Raw genomic sequence first — 23,596 nt, forward strand, 5'->3', positions numbered from 1 at the left:
CCTATTATCCTTAGGTTTGATCTTCTCATTGAGTCCTGGATTTCCTGTATGTTTTGGACCAGTAGCTTTTTCCGCTTTACATTATCTTTGACAGTTGAGTCAATGATTTCTATGGAATCTTCTGCTCCTGAGATTCTCTCTTCCATCTCTTGAATTCTGTTGGTGAGGCTTGTATCTACAGCTCCTTGTCTCTTCTTTTGGTTTTCTATATCCAGGGTTGTTTCCATGTGTTCTTTCTTGATTGCTTCTATTTCCATTTTTAATTCCTTCAACTGTTTGATTGTGTTTTCCTGGAATTCTTTCAGGGATTTTTGCGATTCCTCTCTGTAGGCTTTTACTTGTTTATTAATGTTTTCCTGTGCTTCCCTAAGTGTGTTCATGTCTTTCTTGAAGTCCTCCAGCATCATGATCAAATATGATTTTGTAACTAGATCTTGCTTTTCTGGTGTGTTTGGATATTCCATGTTTGTTTTGGTGGGAGAATTGGGCTCCGATGATGGCATGTAGTCTTGGTTTCTGTTGCTTGGGTTCCTGCGCTTGCCTCTCGCCATCAGATTATCTCTAGTGTTACTTTGTTCTGCTATTTCTGACAGTGGCTAGACTGTCCTATAAGCCTGTGTGTCAGGAGTGCTGTAGACCTGTTTTCCTCTCTTTCAGTCAGTTATGGGGACAGAGTGTTCTGCTTTCGGGCGTGTAGTTTTTCCTCTCTACAGGTCTTCAGCTGTTCCTGTGGGCCTGTGTCTTGAGTTCACCAGGCAGCTTTCTTGCAGCAGAAAATTTGGTCTTACCTGTGGTCCCGAGGCTCAGGTTCGCTCGTGGGGTGCTGCCCACGGGCTCTCTGCAGCGGCAGCAACCAGGAAGACCTGTGCCGCCCCTTCCGGGAACTTCAGTGCACTAGGGTTCCAGATGGTCTTTGGCTTTTTCCTCTGGCGTCCGAGATGTGTGTGCAGGGAGCAGTCACTTCTGGTTTCCCAGGCTTGTCTGCCTCTCTGAAGGTTTAGCTCTCCCTCCCACGGGATTTGGGTGCAGAGAACTGTTTATCGGGTCTGTTTCTTTCAGGTTCCGGAGGTGTCTCAGGCACAGGGGTCCTGCCGCTCCTGGGCCCTTCCCCACGGGAGCCCAGAGGCCTTATACAGTTTCCTCTTGGGCCAGGGATGTGGGCAGGGGTGAGCAGACTTGGTGGTCTCTTCCGCTCTGCAGCCTCAGGAGTGCCCACCTGACCAGGCGGTTGGGTCTCTCTCTCACCGGGTCTGGGAGCAGAGAGCTGCTGCAGGCCGGGATCCGCGGGTGTGGGACTTCCGGTAAACACAGAACGTGCCCGGTCCTAGAGAAATTCTGCTTTCCTGTGTCCCAAGCTCACCAGGCAGCTTTCTTGCAGCAGAAAATTTGGTCTTACCTGTGGTCCCGAGGCTCAGGTTCGCTCGTGGGGTGCTCCCCACGGGCTCTCTGCAGCGGCAGCAACCAGGAAGACCTGTGCCGCCCCTTCCGGGAGCTTCAGTGCACCAGGGTTCCAGATGGTCCTTGGCTTTTTCCTCTGGCGTCCGAGATGTGTGTGCAGGGAGCAGTCACTTCTGGTTTCCCAGGCTTGTCTGCCTCTCTGAAGGTTTAGCTCTCCCTCCCACGGGATTTGGGTGCAGAGAACTGTTTATCCAGTCTGTTTCTTTCAGGTTCCGGCGGTGTCTCAGAAAGCCTTTGTTTTTGATAGCTGAGTAATATTCCATTGTGTAGATGTACCACATTTTCTGTATCCATTCCTCTGTTGAAGGGCATCTGGGTTCTTTCCAGCTTCTGGCTATTATAAATAAGGCTGCAATGAACATAGTGGAGCACGTGTCTTTTTTATATGTTGGGGCATCTTTTGGGTATATGCCCAAGAGAGGTATAGCTGGATCCTCATGCAGTTCAATGTCCAATTTTCTGAGGATCCTCCAGACTGATTTCCAGAATGGTTGTACCAGTTTGCAACCCCACCAACAATGGAGGAATGTTCCTCTTTCTCCGCATCCTCTCCAGCATCTGCTGTCCCCTGAGTTTTTGATCTTAGCCATTCTCACTGGTGTGAGGTGAAATCTCAGGATTGTTTTGATTTGCATTTCCCTTATGACTAAAGATGTTGAACATTTCTTTAGGTGTTTCTCAGCCATTCGGCATTCCTCAGCTGTGAATTCTTTGTTTAGCTCTGAACCCCATTTTTTAATAGGGTTATTTGTTTCCCTGCGGTCTAACTTCTTGAGTTCTTTGTATATTTTGGATATAAGGCCTCTATCTGTTGTAGGATTGGTAAAGACCTTTTCCCAATCTGTTGGTTGCCGTTTTGTCCTAACCACAGTGTCCTTTGCCTTACAGAAGCTTTGCAGTTTTATGAGAATTTGTCGATTCTTGATCTTAGAGCGTAAGCCATTAGTGTTTTGTTCAGGAAATTTTTTCCAGTGCCCATGTGTTCCAGATGCTTCCCTAGTTTTTCTTCTATTAGTTTGAGTGTGTCTGGTTTGATGTGGAGGTCCTTGATCCACTTGGACTTAAGCTTTGTACAGGGTGATAAGCATGGATCGATCTGCATTCTTCTACATGTTGCCCTCCAGTTGAACCAGCACCATTTGCTGAAAATGCTATCTTTTTTCCATTGGATGGTTTTGGCTCCTTTGTCAAAAATCAAGTGACCATAGGTATGTGGGTTCATTTCTGGGTCTTCAATTCTATTCCATTGGTCTATCTGTCTGTCTTTGTACCAATACCATGCAGTTTTTATCACTATTGCTCTGTAATACTGGCAAAATGGCCATTTTTACTATATTAATCCTGCCAATCCATGAGCATGGGAGATCTTTCCATCTTCTGAGGTCTTCTTCAATTTCCTTCTTCAGTGTCTTGAAGTTCTTATTGTACAGATCTTTTACTTGCTTTGTTAAAGTCACACCGAGGTACTTTATATTATTTGGGTCTATTATGAAGGGTGTCGTTTCCCTAATTTCTTTCTCGGCTTGTTTCTCTTTTGTATAGAGGAAGGCAACTGATTTATTTGAGTTAATTTTATACTCAGCCACTTTGCTGAAGTTGTTTATCAGCTTTAGTAGTTCTCTGGTGGAACTTTTGGGATCACTTAAATATACTATCATGTCATCTGCAAATAGTGATATTTTGACTTCTTCTTTTCCGATCTGTATCCCCTTGACCTCCTTTTGTTGTCTGATTGCTCTGGCTAGAACTTCAAGAACTATATTGAATAAGTAGGGAGAGAGTGGGCAGCCTTGTCTAGTCCCTGATTTTAGTGGGATTGCTTCAAGTTTCTCTCCATTTAGTTTAATGTTAGCAACTGGTTTGCTGTATATGGCTTTTGCTATGTTCAGGTATGGGCCTTGAATTCCTATTCTTTCCAGGACTTTTATCATGAAGGGGTGTTGAATTTTGTCAAATGCTTTCTCAGCGTCTAATGAAATGATCATGTGGTTTTGTTCTTTCAGTTTGTTTATATAATGGATCACGTTGATGGTTTTCCGTATATTAAACCATCCCTGCATGCCTGGGATGAAGCCTACTTGATCATGGTGGATGATTGTTTTGATGTGCTCTTGGATTCGGTTTGCCAGAATTTTGTTGAGTATTTTTGCGTCGATATTCATAAGGGAAATTGGTCTGAAGTTCTCTTTCTTTGTTGTGTCTTTGTGTGGTTTAGGTATAAGAGTAATTGTGGCTTCGTAGAAGGTATTCGGTAGTGATCCATCTCTTTCAATTTTGTGGAATAGTTTGGATAATATTGGTATGAGGTCTTCTATGACGGTTTGATAGAATTCTGCACTAAACCCGTCTGGACCTGGGCTCTTTTTGGTTGGGAGACCTTTAATGACTGCTTCTATTTCCTTAGGAGTTATGGGGTTGTTTAACTGGTTTATCTGTTCCTGATTTAACTTCGGTACCTGGTATCTGTCTAGGAAATTGTCCATTTCCTGAAGATTTTCAAGTTTTGTTGAATATAGGTTTTTATAGTAAGATCTGATGATTTTTTGAATTTCCTCTGAATCTGTTGTTATGTCTCCCTTTTCATTTCTGATTTTGTTAATTTGGACGCACTCTCTGTGTCCTCTCGTTAGTCTGGGTAAGGGTTTATCTATCTTGTTGATTTTCTCAAAGAACCAACTTTTGGTTCTGTTGATTCTTTCTATGGTCCTTTTTGTTTCTACTTGGTTGATTTCAGCTCTGAGTTTGATTATTTCCTGCCTTCTACTCCTCCTGGGTGTGTTTGCTTCTTTTTGTTCTAGAGCTTTTAGGTGTGCTGTATTGTCTTCTTAATGAATAACTACAGTCATTCACTACTGTGTACCTCCATCATCCCTATCTTTTATATAGTTTTTGATTGTCAAGAATTTGAGGCAGGTTTGCACACTAGTGAAAAAGCCTGGCTATCATAGTAAGGTCTAATTGGTATTTATTTAAAAAAGCTAAATATTGTAGAAAACTTCTGAAACGCAAGGAGTATACCATTATACATATTTATAAAACCCTATTTATAAAGACATTTCAGTAGAGTTTACAATGAGACAATATAGATACATTAACTGGGAATTTGTTAAGTAAAATATTAATATAACCCATTCATTAAGAATAAAATATTAGTTAAAATGTATTATAACTAATGAGGGTATAAATAGCAATAGTCATTAGATATGCCTTGGTAAACTATAATCATATTAAATACATATGTAACATGTATGTTTAGGGTACTGATTAATGCATATCTGATGGTAACAGAATTTACCAATACAGTTTTCATTCATCATTTTAAAAGGTTTATTATATATTTTCTATTTTGATAAATTATATTATTTTACATCATATAAATTATAAAAATATAAAATAGGTTTGTATGACTATTAATCTTGAATATATCAAACATGTATTATGTATTAAATTTCCACAACAAAAACTATGAAAAGAAACAAACGAGGTTTTCAGCCCATCCCCCACCTCCCATGACAGTCAGACAGAGCAATGGCATGAGCAAAAGCTGGAATATAAAAGGGGGTGTGCTTTACCTTCTTGGTGTAGTACTCTTTGACTTCAGGCCTAATAGAATCAAAGTCCCCATTGATGAATTCAGGCAAAAAGCTGAAAGAAACAGTTCCATGTGAGCCAGCTAGACTGATCCATTCATTTATGAACTTTAAAACTACAGCTATGAAGGCCAGAGAGAAAAGTAAGATATTCAAAACACAAGGAAACTGGCACTATTTTCATAATAAATGGGGTGTCCTGTCATACTCCTGGTTTCAGCAGAATGGACTGAGGTCAACAACCAATAGGAACAAGGTCAACTCAAACCAGCAAGTTTTATTGTTTAAAACAAATAGATACTGATGAAGGCAGCTGGTTAAAGAAATTAAGTAACACAAACACCTTTCTCTCCTCCTCTTCTCACGATGTTTAGATCTTAGCATCCGCATTTTACTCTCAGACAAGCTGGGGACACTCGACTTATCTGAAGAGAATAAACACATGGCCAAGTCATTCAGACCCACTTTCCAAACACTTCATGATACATTCCTAGAAATACAAGGCTTCTAGGGAGGAGTAAGATACTCATAGGAAGCCCAAGTCTTTTGGTTCAGTAGATGGCTTAGTAGTTAAACATGTGTGTCATCATGCCTGAGGGTCTGATTTCCATCCCCACAACATGTATGGGAGAACTGCCATGGTATGTTTGTCCTTTCTTAAAATCAATCAATCAATTAATCAATCAATCAATTCAACCAGTCAGTCAATCAATGTATTTTATAAAAGAACTCTAGGTTTTATACTAGAAGATATAGAATGTTGATACTGAATGTTACTTTAGTTCATTTTCTGTTATTTTTTCAATTCATTTTTAAAAATCCCATTTAACTTTGTCTTCGTAAGTCATCATTTATTTTGCATAAAGCACCTATATGACTTAGTAGAATTTCCCTGCCCCACTTAACTCCCTGAATTGTGGAGGAATAAATGACCCTGGACTTTTTTAGTGCTTTAACAGAATAAACATAGATGTTTCTCACAGGTAAGGAATGCATACTAAAGGAAATGCATATTTTTAGTTCCTACAGATACATTCTGCTTTTCACATAACAGAGGAAATTTATCAGTTTCTTCTTGTTTAGTTGGTTGTCTGATTCACTGGTTTACCTCTCTTCTTACTGCATGTGGCATGAGAGGGAGCCCCAGAATTGGGAGATTAGTCCAGGCTACAATACAAAGACTTCACTAGTATTCTGGCTCTGAAGAGATTTTATTCAAAACTCAAAGGGTTAAGGGGAGAATTTTCAAGGAGACCTTTGCCAGCAATGGACACAGCTACCATCCTTCACTTAATGGGAAGAGAAAATGAAACTCTATTTTCTTTTACTTATGGGCATGCAAATACCAGCAGTAGGCAATGGACCTGGCTCTCAGCAGATGTGCCAGGGTTTAAAACAAGAGCACCTTTATAGTAAGAATTATGATTCAGAATGCCTCATGTGTGCATTCCAGATAAAATTAGTAAAGATGTATATGAGAAAATAAGCCAACCTCATCTCTTGTAATATTTTGTATCTCCTAACTCAACTAGAAACATTATTCCTTCGGTCAAGCCTAATCTGACTGAGACGGTTTTGGCTAATTTACCCTTAAGTCACACAACTTCCTCTGACTACAAAGAGGAAAGTGAATGACAAGGATGTGGTCCACAGAGTGCCCTGCCTGGTGGGACATGCCTGGGTGCTTGAGGCAGGAACACTGAGGCCACAACAGGGGTACTCCTACTTATAGAAGGAGCAGCTGTCACAGAGCCAACAGCAGTGGGCATGGCTCAATGGGAGGATGCTTACCCAGCATGCTGGAGACCCTGGGTTCAATTCTCGAATCAGTAAACAAATTCAAAACAATAACCTGCACTGCATACAGTGCATGAGGATCACTAATTTCTGTGTTTTATTCATCCATGAACTATGCACTGCATGACTGGACACAAAACACTCAGGTTGATTCAAGAAGAGGTAGAATTAGAAAGGAGACAGACATGGTGGACTGGTCTTGTTCTAATGGCTTCCTATAAAGTTCCTTTCTCAAACGTTCTCACTCGTTCCATCTGTCATGACATTTCTTTTGCTTTTTTTTCTAGTTAAATAAATTCATACACTTTCAGAGAATCTTTAAAAATCCTTTCACTGGACAATATTCTGCCATATGTAAATTATATGGGACATAAAGAATATTTCACTAATTTTCCTATTATCTCTGTAGAGCTGAGATCAGACCAAGAGAATGTCCAACTCACCTCACTGTACAGAACAGGCATTCCAGCTAAAGGCTCTCATTTGTACCATCTGGTTCAAGCACTCTTCCTAATGAGACTCACTTTGTATTACTCTCCAAATTGTAGTCCCTTAGATAGCTAGAAATAAATTGACAGTTTCCAAATAGCATATTGATTTTGATAATAAATAAAAATGAAAAATAAAAGCTGATGCACCCAAGCAGCTGAGCATCTGTCCCATAGGATAGATCACCTTCAAAAGAGAATTAGATTTCCTTTTATATTTCACAAAGAATAATGTTAGAAAGCAACCTCCTAAATTCAATTATATTTTATATAAAATATTAATAGAAAAACAAAATTACATACATAAATTATAACCAACTTTAGTTACCTTTTAATATAATCCCCTTCGTGTAACATATACAACACATTTCTATTAAATCAATATGATTATTTCTATGAAGACTCATGTCAAAAGTAACCTGGCATTCCTGCTACAATTCTTCGTGCCTGTTACCATGGCACCTGGGCATTCTGAAGGCATTTCTAGGGATGACACTTCACAGATGTAGAGGAATTATGTCATGATATAGATGACAGCTTATATAAGAAGAATATCTTTAGACTGACAGAAGGGCAGAGATTTGTGTAGCCCCTGACCCTATCTGCCTACTTTAGACATGGATCTAAACAACATGCTTGGTATTTCCAGTCTATACAGATGACTTATTAGTATTAAAAGATGGCCAAATTTTCCCACGACTGGCTCAGTGGAACTAAGAGGACTCCTTTGATATTGACATTTTAACTTATCACATATCACTTATGAGTGACAAAGAACAGTCCAAAAAGGAATGAGAATATTAATTGAGAATATTAATGGGCTAATGGCCTGGCACATGCAGTCACCAAGGCTATATTTGGAAACATAACATGATATGAAAAAATCTGATTTTTCAAAACTCCTTTCCTGGTAACTATGAAGGAAATTTTTCCTCCACAAAGTCTTCCCTGCATTCTGCATCCAAGGAAAATGCTACTACTGTGTTAACACTCACTTTGCATTTTCATAGACAACCATTCTCTCTGACTTTCAGCTTCTTCAAAGGATAAGTCATTGATTGGTGCAGGAGCGCCTGACTAACCTTGGTGTCCAGCAAAACAGCATGTACATAGATGCTGACAGTGACACAGTAAGATGAAGATGGGAAGAGGAAAGCACTGGGGGAAGGGAACATAAGAAAGGAACGGATGAAAGAGAAAAGAGGAAGCAGGAGAAACTGCTCATGGAGGTGCACACCTTTAATCCCAGCACTCAGGAGGCAGAAGTAGGCAAATCTCTGAAGTCAAGGCTAACTTGATCTAAGAAGAGAGTTCTACGACAGCCAGGTCTGTTACACAGAGAAAGCATGTCTCAGAGGAAAAAAGAAACAAACAAACAAACAAAAACGCAAAAAAGAGAAAGGAATAGGACAAAGTAAGAAAAATAAGCTAAACTCCTTTCTTCAGCCTCTGAGCTGGGAGTTAGAGCTCACTCTACCTGGGTGTATATGTGGCCATCTTACTTAACAGCAGTGTTGCTTAACACAGTTTTGCAATGTGGGCTATTCCACTGGGAAGAGGCCACGTGGGTAAGGTTCCTCAGGGCATAGGGATATGGGTTTATGGGTTTATGGTAGATATCTCATGTTGGGCTCATGGCCTAAAGGTTAAAAAGGTATGAAGTTCCCATTTGGCCTTTAGTATCCACTTTTCCCACCTAACAGATCAGGACAGTCAATTTATCTCAAGGGAAATGATCCACCTTCTGCAGCTGATTCCTAGCAGAGTAGGAAACATCGGGAGCCTTAGGTTTTGCTGACTGTAGTATGGTCAGGAACAAAAGCAGCGGAGGCAGGGCACTTGGCAGAGAGGAGGAAGTGGCTCCTCGCAGAGGTTGAGGCCTAGTCTGATACTTGGAGACACGGAGAGCTTCAGTGCTGGAGACAGGTGTGGATGGCAACAGCAGTGCTGATATCCGGGACCTCAGGGGCTTTAAGGGCCTGTGACCTGTGCTCTCATGGTCTTCAGTGGTTTCCTCTTGGGCAAATGTGGCAGGGCTTCTCTATCTCAGACAGGATATTGGATGACTTAGCACTGGGTTTCCCCGGCAGATGGGGAGCTGCACTGTCCTTTCCTGGGGAGAACATCCTGAGCATGGCCTGTCCTGCCTGCTTTCAGTCAACACAACGTTCAGGAAGCTAGGTTCTCAGCTGCTTGTCCTTGTGCTGCCCATTGTCCACCCCTGCCTTCCGAATCTCTGCTCTCACAGGTAGGGGCAGAGAAGATTCTTTTTAATTGCATAGGAAATTCTTAAATCTACACCTCATGCTAAGCTACGAACCAACAATTATTTTTCTTAGAGTGAGAGGGTCGATATTTTGGGTTCTGTCACAACTACCTACATCTCCCAAAGTAGTATGAATCTGGCTAGAAAACAGGAAAACAGTGAGCGTGGCAGTGTTCCTGAGAAACTATTAGAGACAGCTGGCCTGTCAGCTAGCTTGCCAACCCTTGTTCAAGTCAGTAAAACAAGACTGAATAGGCTGGATGGGATTGAAATCATAATGCAACACATATGTTTTCTAACACGTGACTTTCCTCCTTTCTCAAAGTAATCACCTGCAGTCAGTCCTCCCCAGGATGGTGTATGCCTACCAAAGAACACATTACTTGGAGATGTTAGAATGTCCATTTATATACCTCATAAAATACATGATGATTAATGTCAGGCACTTCTTTAAGGCAAGTCAGGAATTTAAATTTCCTATGTTTAGTTATATATATGGAATGTTTGTGTACATGTATATGTGTATACACCTATATGGGAGACAGTGTGTGTGTGTGTGTGTGTGTGTGTGTGTGTGTGTGTGTATGTATGTATGTATGTATGTATGTATGTATCCTGCTCAATTAATAAGCATATGGAGACCAGAGGTAAATATCAGCTGTCTTTCTCTATTACTGCACATGAAACATTTTAAAGACAGTTCCTCTCAGGGAACCTGGAGCTCATAGTTAGGACAATAAGCTGAGTGATCGCTGAATGCACTCCCCGAGTGCAGGGATCTTTCCATTTCCATTCCCTGAGAGCAAACAATGGTTATGGTACATATTGACAGGCCTGGCATTCTACATGGGTGCTGGGAATAACATGTATGTCCTCATGCATATACAGCAAGCACCTTACCAATAGAGACATGCTTCTTTCCCCTGCAGGGTATAAATTATTCATAAAGTATATTTAATAGTAAACATATAAGTAAATATTTTATACTGTGGACACAATATGAACTTTGAAAAGAAGATGCTTTTCTCCAGACATTTTTTTTGAAGCAAGGTGTCTATCCATAGCCTGAGCCGAGCTTGAACTTCGTTTCCTACCTCAGGCTCCTCACTGATGGAAATACATCCAACACTCAGTCTATAATGTGCATTTCTAAAAGGTTCCGGATAGACTTACATTAGAATTCAAAACACGAGTCAACAGCAAAAATGCTACGAAAAGATCAATTATTCTTTGAAACGATATTTAATACTGACTTTAAAATCATGTATTTAATCAAGTATTTTAACACTCAGCATGATGTTGGATACGACAGGTACACTCCATCAGAAGAGATTTTCCACTTTTCCGGGGCTGAGGTGATTATTAAATGGGTCGTAGGAAGTGTTACTGCTGACCTTCATGACACATGAGAATGGATTTTCCAGGCACGAAGGAAAAGGCAGTGTCTGCTAACAGCTTTGCTAGGATGTCAGTGGTAGGTAGTATCTGCGGATGAGATCATATTTACTCAAGATAATCAGCCTTTTCTATTGCTGATTCTCCTGACTGGAGCAAAGAATGATTGGTGCAGAAGAAAGAAAAGATAATGCAACAGAAAATCTTAGGCAAAGGGCTCTGGAAGAAAAGCAATCTTTAAATATAGTTTCAACTCTGCTTAACTGTATCATTGTCTTTGCTGCAGGAGCAGTAAAAGTGGAAGGAAAGGCATGAGTGGTCACAGGAGCAAGATCTGTACTGAACACTACAGACCTGGAGACCAGAGAGACACTGAATTATATGCTATGCATAAGATCATAAGCAATACATTTAGGTGAATTCTTGTATGTTACACACAATCTAGCAAGCCTTCTCTGAAGGCAAGTACTGTGTTATTAAAACAAAGTTTATAGGTTGTATTACTTAAGCATGTAGATCGCTGTAATATTATCCTCTCAACATTCCTACTAGAGGGTGTATGTAGCAGAGTTATGATAATCTGCTCAATAGCAAATGAATTTTGTTAAAAAATTAGGTTAAGAGCTAAAGAGAGTGGGCTGCCAGTTATTTAAGATGTACAATTACTTATCTATACATAAAATTAAATGATTAATGAAAGTCATAGTAATAAGATATTAGATAGATTATATATAAAGCATTTGACTGGTTGTTAAACTGCCTTTTTAAACAGCATTTCTCTATATTTTACCACAAAAGGAATACACAATTTTAACTTTAAACAGCTAAAATAATATTCACAATACCAAGTCTTACAGTTTAGGCAATCTCTTGTTACCACTGGACTAAGGAGCCTTAGACAGTTAGAGTCTACTGTTACACAACATGTCAGTGCTTACTTTCAGCAGTGATTTCTAAAGACAGACTTAAAAGTGAGGAGAGATCAGACACAAAACAGGTTTTGCACAGGGGACACTTAATTTAACTTATTATATATATATATATGTATATATATATGAAATATATATCTATGAAATGTATACGTATGTGTATGTATATGAAGTATATATTGTATGTGACAGAATATAAATACAATAGTTACAGCAGGAGAGACGTGTAATGGTGAACACATCTGACATAGGCCAGGCTTGTGAGAACTACAGAAGTGAAAACGTGAGAGATTTGTGATAACTAACCCTGCAGAAACCATCACATAAGTGCAGTTCTGAAAACAGCCTGAGATGTAAAAATACTACCTATGACATACTTGGTGGCAGTGAAGACTACAGAAGAAGGAAGAAAGAAGGAGGAATTAGAAAAAGAGAGGAAGGGCATCAGCTGGGAAAACATCAACGGCTAAGACCATAGTTGTGATCCCTTCAAGATTCCAAACTCAAAATCTGATTCTCAGTGTGCTATTATTTAAAGGTGGGGTGAGGTTGTACAGAAGTTATTAGGTAATCAGGGCACAGCAATGAACGGGTTTATGGACATTATAAGAGAGGTCCAGAAGGACTGACTGTTCATTTCACTGTTTAAGACACACCAAGATACATTAGACGAAAAGATCCCTCAGCGGCATAAGGAATCTGCTGTAGTCCTGGCCTAGATTTGCCAGTCTGAGCAAGTATAAGAAATCAAATCCTGTTGTTTAGAATCTACCTGGCTTATGGCATGTTTTATAACATCCCAGAATGGACTAAGACACTAATTTTTCGGTCAATTACTTATCAGGCATACATCACGGTATCTAAGTGGGGAGAAGCTTGACAGCCTCTCCTACACCCAGAGTGGAGCCTTGAATACTTCACACAATGAAAGTTTTCCTGCAAATCGCCCCTCTTTAATATTAGGTCATCTTCTCCTCCTTCCTCTGCCTGAGGCACTTACTTTCTAAATGCAACTAGAAAGTGAGAGGAAAGAAGGATAGCTGCGGATGGAATGGAAAGGAAACTATGGGCTTACTGCTTGGCAGGAGTGGGGCTGGAAACACAGAAGGGTGGTAAGCACCAGAAAGCACTATGATGAAACAGTTGAGAGAGGCCCAATACAGCACAAGTAAGGTTCATCTCTTATTTATGAACATGAACGAGCCGGAAGCATACATATAGGTTAATGCCAATTCTTCACCTTAGCAAATATAAAAGACTGGCTCACGGACAGTGAATTACTTTGTGTAATTTATTTGCTTTATGCTTCCCTCTGTGATTCAGCTGAGACATAATACACAGAATTCAATAAGCACAGCCAGTGATAAATGCCATTAGGGTCACTAATAGGTTGTGTGCCCCTCCCAAGTTTTCTGGAACAAAGTGCAGCAATCTGTGCTCCATTGCCTGCTAGCAGAATTCTTAATTTCTGCTCTGCCTTTTTCCTGCATAGCTTTCCTTAAGGAAAGGACCAGGACAGAAAGCTTCTGAGTCTTATTCTATCCTGTAAGGCAAATGTTTTAACAGTACAAGCAGTGAGAACCTTCTGTCCCTACCTGCTTCTGGTTATCCCACTGCTTCCGTTCCTTTATATAAACAATGATGCATGGTCTTAAAGAACAGAGGCTGAGTGTGGGCAGAGCGCTACAGCACTGAATAAACAGCCATAGTAGAGCAGTCCCAAGGAATGAAGCCAGATGATAAGAGTGTAAGCACAGATCCATGAAATCCTTTGTCACTGTATGGTAACTATTACTGATATTTAAAGGTGTCTTAGGGAGATACTTAAGGAAAATACAAAAGCAAACATTAAGTATCCTTGTGCAAAGAGGATCGCAAACAGAACTAAAATCAAACAGGAAAGTAAAATATATAAGAGATGGGGATGAGAAATGGCTCAGCAGTTAAGAATACTGGCTGCTCTTCCAGAGGTCCCAATTCAATTCTGGGCAACCAAATGGCAGTTCACAACCTTCTACAATGGGATGATCTGATGACATCTTCTACCATTAAAGCACACATGCTGACAGAGCACTCCTACATAAAATATATAAGTAAAATTTAAAATTAAAAGAGATATGACACCAATGGCTTGGAATTTGAGTATGTCAATGTGTACCTATATATACAGTACATTATCCATCCCCAAAGAGTTTTATGTTGGTCAATTTGATCGTCACCTCCCTCATGTTACTTTATGCTCTGGAGCAGATAATATAACTGGCTAGTCCCCATCCTTGATCTTTTGTTCTGCATTTGTCCATTATTCCCAGGGTCTCCTTGCTGTCTTTTAGTTCTCTCAGAGTTCAGACATGTGACTGGCATCCCAGACTGGCCATTGGCTGCTTATCCTTTTTTCTGCACTGACTGGTTATTCACCCAGTACCCTTATCTTACATGGCCGGCATGTAGTTTAATCTTACACCTCTCCTGAGCTCATAACCAAGTATTCAGCCACCTGCTCCCTGTCCCACCATCATGTAGCAGAGTTCTGCCCTAAACCCAGCCGCTCCTCTTTCAGCCTCAGTTAAAAACTCTTTTACAGTCATCCTTGACTTTTTCTTTCTTTTCATAACTGATTGTCCCACCAAGTCTATAGGCTCCTTTTCAAAATTTGTTACCTTGACTCCTTTAATGTTTCAGGGTATGATCCTGAAGGCATTCTACTATTCCAAATCCTTCAGTGTCTTCCCTTCTGACCCACAGTGATTTATTAATATTCCCTCTAAGGCCTTTCAAAAATCAACCCACAGGTACCACCCTTTCTGACTAATAAGTTCCCATCCTCAAATATGACAGAGATTACTGGAAAGTTATCCATTATTTTTCCCTTCCCAACACACCTGATATAATGTGACTTCTCATTCTCCCCTTTCCCCCCAATGGATGCTATGTCAGCTTATTTATGAACCACTCAAAGTCATATTTACCCCGTGGTTCTGACAACAAAATGCACCAGCATCAGTGGCATGGGAGGTGTGAAGTACCAGAAGCCTCACATGTAGACACAGACTTGCCTTTAACCCTGGACCACTCTCACTAGGCCCTGAGAACAAGTTGGCACGTCTTCTGGAGGTTGGAGAATAAGAACGAAGAGTTGATACATAACTGTACAATCATCTCAGCTATAAACATATAAAACCCACTCATGTGACAAAAACATTTGTAAAACTATGATGCTGTTATATAATAAGCAGTATATATTTTGTTTTTTTGTTTTCTTTTTTTGTTTCAATCTTTTTTGACAGAGGGCCTCAAGATGCTGGGAATATCTGGAGAATATAATTTTGCAGATGAGATGACTGGCAACTGAGGTCCCTAAGATCAGCCTCAGGTTGGAGATTGGTCAACACCAAAGAGACATAAATATATATGACTAGAAGGTCAATGTTTCAGCCAGCTCACAGGCAGTGCGCAGGGCTGTAGACTTAATCAGCAATAGACAGTGGCTTCGTGATCACATCTATTGTCCTAGTTTCCTTCTGTTGCTGTGATTATTCAATATGTTATCTAAAAGCATATTAGAGGAGCAAAGTGTTTATTTCCTAGTCCATGATGGAGGACTCGAGGAAGAAACCTGAAGGCAGTACTCTTTATATTCTACACAGCATTCCTGCTGCCCAAGCAATTTGCAACCAAGAAAGAACAGTGGGAAGCAGGGGGAGCACGCCTTTCTGACTTGCTCAATGCCTCAGGCTCCACTTGCATTGTTGTGTGTGTGTGTGTGTGTGTGTGTGTGTGTGTGTGTGTGTTGAGGGCACCTACCTAGGATAGTCCCACCCACAGTAGGTGGGCCCTCTCCCACCAGACATCAGCAAAATAATTTTACAAAGATATAGCCATGAGTCTATCTAGCAAAGATAATTCTTCATGTGATGATCTCCCTTCCCAGGTGAGTCTAGGCTGTGTCAAGTTGACAGTAAAAACCTAACTAGGCCCTTCCTTCAATCTCTGCTCCATTTTTGTCCCTATATTTCTTTTAGACAGGAATAATTCTGAGTCAAAATTTTTGAAGGTTGGTTGGTAACCCCATCTTTCCCCTGGTGACCCTATTTATCTACTGACAGTAGTTTCTTCAGTTTCAATCTCCCTAATGTTGGGCATTTTGGCTAAGGTCATCCCAGTTGAGTCCTGGGAGCCTCTCACATTCCAGGTCTCTGGGACTTTCTAGTGCTAAGCCCTGTCCCCAAGCCCCAACACCCTTTCCCCTCCTCTTTCCCACCCAGGTCTCTCTCTCCCTCTGCTTCCCATGATTATTTTGTTCCCCTTTTTAAGTGGGACTGAATCATGCTCACTTGGGCCTTCCTGCTTGTTAAACTTGTTGCAGTCTATGGGTTATATCATGGATATTCTGTGCTTTCTGCCTGGTTTAGCTGTTCACCTCCTTCAGCTCTCAGCCTTTCTGGCCCTTCTACAGCTGCTAACCTGCCACAAGGTTTCTTGACTCTTCTCCATTCATTGGCCTCCACTGCCAGAGGAACACACTTTAAATTTTAATTATTTAACCTCTTTTTTCCATCTCCAGGAAATGTCAGTGAGGTCAAGTATATGGTTCCACATTACACTTCAAATATCGACACTGCTAGCCAAATTTGATGGCTGCATAACTTAAACAAAGCTAAAATAACAATGATATATAATGGCCTACACAATACATCAACAAAACTGTATTTAGCCTGAGGATATAGCTTGGTAGTAGAGTGGATGTTTAGCATGTGTGAGACCTTGAGTTCAATCCCTTGAACTACATAAACGACAAATTCAAACAACAACAACAACAACAGAAAATCAAAAACCTACAAAAAATAAAACAAGAACAAAACTACTGGATTAAAAAAGCGGGCGAGCGTTCAGATCAGTATGGATTATTTTCCACTCACGATAAAGCTAAACAGAAGTACTTCTGCTGAAACTTTTAAAAATTCTTTTTATTATATTTCTTTTTCAAAAAATAAGAAAATACAGCAAACCCTAAAACCAAGAAAATAAAAATACCCCCAAGCTCCCAAGCTATAACTAAATAAAAGGAAGTGTATGCACCACACACGCACACACACACACACACACACACACACACACACACACACACACACACACACACACAGGTGCGCACACACACAGCACAGCACAAAACTGTAGAGTCCATTATATGTTGTTTAGCTAAAGGCTTGCCCTGGAGTGGTTGATATACCCTGTGTCTTTCCATTGGAGAAAACTGATTTTAAAATTTGTTTAAAGCTACTGGAGTTTTACAAGAATTCTCTCTACATCTTTAGTCTTGGCTAATATGTACCCCTTCTCCTTTCATGCCCCCTCCCCTTCCTGCTTAGCTCCCTGTTTTTTCTTCCAGTTCTTTCACAACACATATAGTCTACTATTCACACACACACACACACACACACACACACACACACACACACACACACACTTTGGATTCCAAGACCATAGGTTCCCAAATAGCTTCTTCATGCACACTTCACATAGGTTACTGAACACAAAGCTCAGTGCCAGCATTCATTGCCTCCCTACAAGTCATTGGTTAGAGCATTCCCAGAGGCACCCTAACAGTACAGGCAGTTGCTAAGACTCTTGTTCTTTCCACCATAACTTAATGTTAAGAACATATGGCTAAAGACACCATGTATGTTGGTGCAGGACACAGAGAAACTCTCTTGAGCTGATGCAGAACCTTGGCTGAGGGTCAGCTGTCACAGTGATAGAAGTACTAAGCAGGTTTCTGGAGAAGAAAACATATCAATGGTTTATCCAGAGCTGGACAATACAATTGTGAACTGCCAGACAGAATGTGACCCTGGTGTAAGAGTGGCACTAGTGTTTAGGAAGTGACCAATTACTGTTGTGATTGAATTTGAGGCCCCTTCTACTACAGAAAAGATTCCAAGCCTAAAAATATGGTTTTTGTTTTGTTTTGTTTTTTAATAGCTAGGGAAGTCCTGGGCCCTAGGAGAGAAAGCCTTGATGTTATTTTTCTGAATGTCCATGTTGTAAAACTGCTTTCTAAATATGTATGTTTACAGTCATATGTACGTGTTGCTCCCAGTCCTGGTCAGGGAGCTTCTGACTGGAATAGGCAGTGGTTAGTACAGACATGTATTACTGTTCTAAATGCTATTGCTAGTAAGTAACTCTGTGTTCACTCAGCGAGGGAACATTCATATAAAGGGTAAGAGGAAGGCAGTGATGGGAGTACTGTGCAAAGCTGTGCTGTGAATATGATGTGACTGCTGCAAACGAGCTCACAGAAGCAGTGGTTTACCTACACACTACAGGCACAAGATCAAGTCAGTCAGAAATTCCAGCATGGAGGCAGAAGAGGCACCTGAAGTTGCCTGGCAAAGCAACTCTTGGCAGTTGGCGGCTTCTGGGGAGGTAAGGACTGACTTTTCTTAGAGTGACTAATAGTATAGCTGTTAATACATTATCTATGCCCTGGAAGATGCCCCCATGACCAAGAGTGTAAAGACATTATTAACTGGATTTTGTATGTTCAAAACATAAATAAAAAAGTATTAAAGGAGGACATGAAGACATGAATTTGGGACAGAAATGTGATAGGCGAGGTTTGGGAAGAACCTAAAAGGGGAACGAGATCTAGGTACTATCAATGTACATTTTATTCAAGTATGAAATTTTCAAAGAATAAAGGCTATTTCAATTTAATTAAAGAAATAAAAACATTCCCTTCATTTTAGCAAGAAGTCACCAAACACTAGTTATTTGTATGTTGGTAAGCTTCTTCTAAGGATGTTTGCTGCTTAATGAGAGCAGAGACTCAGCTCTGTAGAATAAGACGTATGCACTGCAGTCCTCTGAAAGTTTCCGTATATTACTGACAAGAAGAGCCTCACTACAATAGTTAGTAAGCAGGACCTAACTGTTTATATAACTCTCCATCCCTCTGCCTGTTGGTCATTACTCTACCCACAGCCTATATATTTACACTTCATTTCTCAGTAAAATTGACAAAACCTTGTGAACCACCAGAATAAAAAGGATACAGTGTACTAAGTTAAAAAAAATAAAGAGAAAGATAGATGTTCTGGAGAGAAAACTGCCAAACTGGATTTAAATTATTTTTAACTTAGAATTTGGTCCATGTTTTTAGACTAAGAAATCAATCTAATTGCCAGAAGTTTAGTTATATTTAAAATCACTATCAAGATTTATTCATCAAGGTTTTATTTATAAAAAATTATGAACTTTATATATTTCTGATGTGTGTAATGAGCAAAGGGTCATGTCAAAACTGTGTATATAATGTCGTATATGTTTATATATTAAATAAATAGGTATTATTTAAAAATATGTGTTTTACTATATATAAGAACATATGAATTCAATATTATAGAAATGTAACTCAAAAATTCAAAACTAATTTGTATAGAAGAAATCACGATGGTTTGTAGGGATAATTTCTTGTGTACTATGTAACGGCATCACATGCCAATAAAGAGCTGAATAGCCAACAGTAAAGGAGGAAAGTAGAAAGTGGAATTTCCATGGAGATAGAAGAAATCTGGGAGTCAGGTTCAGGAAAGTTTGCCACCTTGGCTCTGAGGAAGTGGAATGTATGAAACTGAGGAGAGGGAAGTAACCTCTCCTCATGTGGCTGACACAGAACAGTACAAATGGGATATGTAAGTTCTGAGCTAGTTGGGGAGAAAGGCTAACCTAAGCCCATAAGCATTATAAGTGACTAAGTCTGTGAACTTACTTGGGAGCTAGGGCAAGCATAGGAAAGGCTAACTGTTACAGAGGTGATTTATACAAGTGTGGTTTCCACTTCTATTATTTAAACTTTTCTGTATTTTTGTATATTCTTCAAATTCATGAAAACAAACTTTAATTATTTCCATAAAGGTTAGAAGTAATGGGATGGATAAAAAAATAAGCACCCAGACAAGCAAGGTTGTCTGTCACACCAACCCCGGCTCCTCTGCAAATGATGCTGGAAAAGCCTGTGTTGAAGACTTGCCTGTGCTGCACAGTGAGGACAGCCCAGTCATGGGCAGCGATGAGACCCGTCTCCAAACAAAACAAGAAAAAGGCTGGGGATACAGCTCAGGGTCTGAGTACTTGCAGAGCAAGAGTGAGGCCCTGGGCTCAACATCACGTATTATAGAAACAATGAACCATAGACTTAACGAGCTGAATCCTACAGAACACAGATATTATTTCTATAAGCCAGCTTACCTTTGTATTCTTTATCTTAATATGCATGAGTATTAAAATTAATAAACGGTTTCATCTGTCACCAGAGAAACAAAAACAGTCTAGTGAAGTTGTTGGTGAAGTGACTTGGCTTGGTTTTCTTTGCTACTGTGTGTACTAACTGGACTCTCTCCTAAGAAACGCATCATGGCATTAGCATAATTGACTGCCACTCCTGAATGCCAGCAAACAATGCTTTAGAGTGCTAATGCCACAAACAGGAATCTCTCTGAAAGCCTGATTACTGCTAACACGAATCATCAGACCGCTGTATTATGTGAGAATGGTCTCTTCACTGACTGATAAAATGCTAAGATGACAGAAACTGTAGTTGTTTTTCTTGTTCCTAACAGAGGGAACTGCTCTCTAGTCACTAATAACCAACTAATGGACAGCCAGGCAGGAAGAAATTGAATACACACCAGAGGCCACAGTGATAAATAAGTGGATTGCACATGAAGTAAAAGAGTAATGATCACACAAAGAAAACTGCCTTGGAGCTGCCAAGCTCAGCTGCCTTTTTAGTTACTGTGCCAGAAGTCAGCAAACTTCGTTTTCTCTTCTTTTGTTTATATGGCTGATTATTTTGCAATAAAAATCCAAAAAAATCTACAGAATTTTCATTTTAATTTTTAAAAAAAATTTGCCACTATATTATTAAAGCAAATCTCTGGGTTATAATTATGAAATATTTTTATGTGTAAAACTAGAGAACATAGGGGCTGGAGAGCTGGCTCAGCCTTTAAGAGCATGTGCTTCTCTTGCAGAGGACCTGAGTTCTGTTCCCAGCACCCATAGGCAGCTCACAGTGATCTGTAACTCCAGGAGATCTGATACCCTCTTCTGGCCGCAAGAGGACAGCAGGCACATACATGCTACACAGACATACTTGCAAGCAAAACACTTATATGCATAAAAATAAATAATTATTAAAGAGGAATGGAAAGTATTTTTATTCCTTTGATTCCTACAAGATCTAGGCTAAGTAGTTCAGAGCATGCATGTCTCTCAGTATTATTTCATCAAGAGAAAAGAATTTAAATCAAAAGATTTTGTAAATTGTTTTGTTTTGTTTAAAAAAAAAGCACCACAGGAGGTTACATATCAGGTGATCAAAACTACAAGAAATTTTACTTAGGGAAACTAGCAAAATGACAGTTCAGCTGCTTTTCTCATTAACAATATGCCTTTATAAAATTAGGGCAGAATTACACATCTAATATACTTCAAAAAATTATATCAGAACTGTATGCCATGTGTTTTGATCATATAACCCTACTGCCCCAACTCTTCCCAGTGGACACCCAGTTGTCCCATCCAACTTTGTGCTTTTCTTTGCCTATCCATGAAGGCCAATTTGTCCTACCCAAATATCCTTCTAACCTGTGGAAGGCTCATTTTCCCAGAAGGCAGGGGAATTGTTTTTAATCCCTATATGCATGGCAGGAGGCCACTTCATCCCTTTTCACTGTCACTGGAACAAAAGAATGCCCTTCAGCACTGAAGAAGGTTTCTTGTTCTACCTCTTTCAAATAGTTGTTGTCATTGGCTTTCTTGATCACAGCCATTCTAGTGGGGTGAGAGGCAACTTGAAACAAATTGGAATTTGCATTTCCTTCATGGCAAAGAATGTTGAACAACTTTTCGATATGCATTGTCTATTTGTATTTATTAAGATCCAACTATTTAATTTGTTACTTGTACAGTACAATAGACACCAATGTGGAAGTTCCTTGTAGAAATGAAAACAGAAATACCATATGACCCAGCTAGAAGCTCTCAGGCATAGACCCAAGGGACTCAAGACAAAGTCTCACAGAGATAGAATTACACAGCCATGTTACACTAACTGTTAACAGAATTGGCTTAGACGTCAATCAGCAGATGAAAAGATAAGGAACATATGCTGAATTTATACAACGGAATTCTGAACAGACATAAAGATGTCATTTCATGAAAAAGATGAAACTGAAAATTGAGTGCAATAAGCCAGATGCAGTAAAACAAATGCCACATTTTCTCTCCTATGCAGAACCTAATATGTGTGTATATGCCTGTTTGTGGGTACCAAAGCTAGCATAAAGATCATGAGACGGATATAAGGTGTCTTAAGAGGTGAAAATAAAGAGAGTATTAGAATACAAAATAACGAAGAAAAAGGAGACAGCTCGAGGGAAGAAGGAAGGAGATCAGTTGAAGGAAGGAAGGCGCTAGATGCGAACAAGTGTGACACACATGTTCAGAGATGTCATGCTGGAACCATCGTTTTCTCTATGGATCAGTTATTTGTTGCTCTGACAAAATACCTGACAAAAGTAACTCAAGGACGGGAGAGTTCAATGTCACTCAAATTCCCATGGTATAGTGCACCATGGCAGGCAAGTCGTAGTAGCCAGAGATTGAGGAAATGGTGCATACTCCTGTCTGTAGGTGAGAAACAGAGCAATTAAAGTTCATGAAGGAAGACAGGAGAACAACAGGTCTGCATTAGACTTGATGGACCAGGAGCCCATGCCCCAGTGAAATGCCTCTCCAGGACAGACTGCTGGAGCAGAATCAGCCCAGGCGAGATTTGAACAGCAAGCATTTGGGAGCGCACATGGGAATTAACAGTCTAAAGGATAAATATACAGATTAAGAGTAATCCCACAATAATTATGCAAGAACGGATTAAATAGTCCCTAGAACTTATTCTCGGTTATTGGGGAACTAGCAAGTCATATTAACAATTAATAGTTTATTAAAATCTATTTACAGGAAAGTATACTATTAAGCAAAATGGCTTAAAGACAGGGAGAACTACATGTTCTCTCATATTTAGATCCTTTGCTCTAATGTGTACATGTGTATACATATGCATGTGTGCGCACATGCATATGTGTGTGTGTGTGTGTGTGTGTGTGTGTGTGTGTGTGTAAGTATGAATAAAGCCTAAGTGAATTGAAAGGAGACTGAAAGAGGGTAGAGTGTGGAGTAAGGAAGATGCTGACAGGTCAGAGGACACATGTAACACGAAAGAGGGAAAGGGGTTCCGGAGAGGTTATAGGGCAGATCTAGGGGATAATGAGGAATGGGGGGGGGGGAGGTACAAGAGAATCTACTAAAGCACGTTGTTTGAAATGCCACGTAGTATTTAATAAGCAAATATGCTAATTAAAATAAAATTAAAGCTATTAAAATGTAAGATACAAAATATAGGAAAAAGAATAATAAGTTAAAAAAAAAAAAAACAAACCCTAACCAGAGCATCCTGTATCACAGTAAGACACCATTAAGTTAGAGCAGTGGGTGTGGACGGAGAAATAAGGATAATAAAGCTATAAACTATCTTTAAGGTTTACCAGTAAGAGCCAGAGAAATGTGGGTAGACATTTGTGGATACTTCAGCTTTAATAAGAAACA

General features: G+C 39.8%; 1 protein-coding gene across 2 annotated transcripts in view; it reads right to left on the reverse strand.

Moving 5' to 3' along the window:
- Positions 1-23,596, reverse strand: part of Tpk1 (thiamin pyrophosphokinase 1) — a 378,286-nt gene that overhangs the window by 209,938 nt on the left and 144,752 nt on the right. For both annotated transcript variants that reach the window (NM_001134994.1, XM_087659205.1), the window contains 1 exon segment: positions 5,031-5,103. In NM_001134994.1, coding sequence (NP_001128466.1) covers positions 5,031-5,103 — 73 coding nt within the window.

The sequence above is a fragment of the Rattus norvegicus genome, chromosome 4 (assembly GCF_021556685.1).
Source record: "Rattus norvegicus strain SHRSP/BbbUtx chromosome 4, alternate assembly SHRSP_T2T, whole genome shotgun sequence".
Taxonomy (NCBI): Eukaryota; Metazoa; Chordata; class Mammalia; order Rodentia; family Muridae; genus Rattus; species Rattus norvegicus.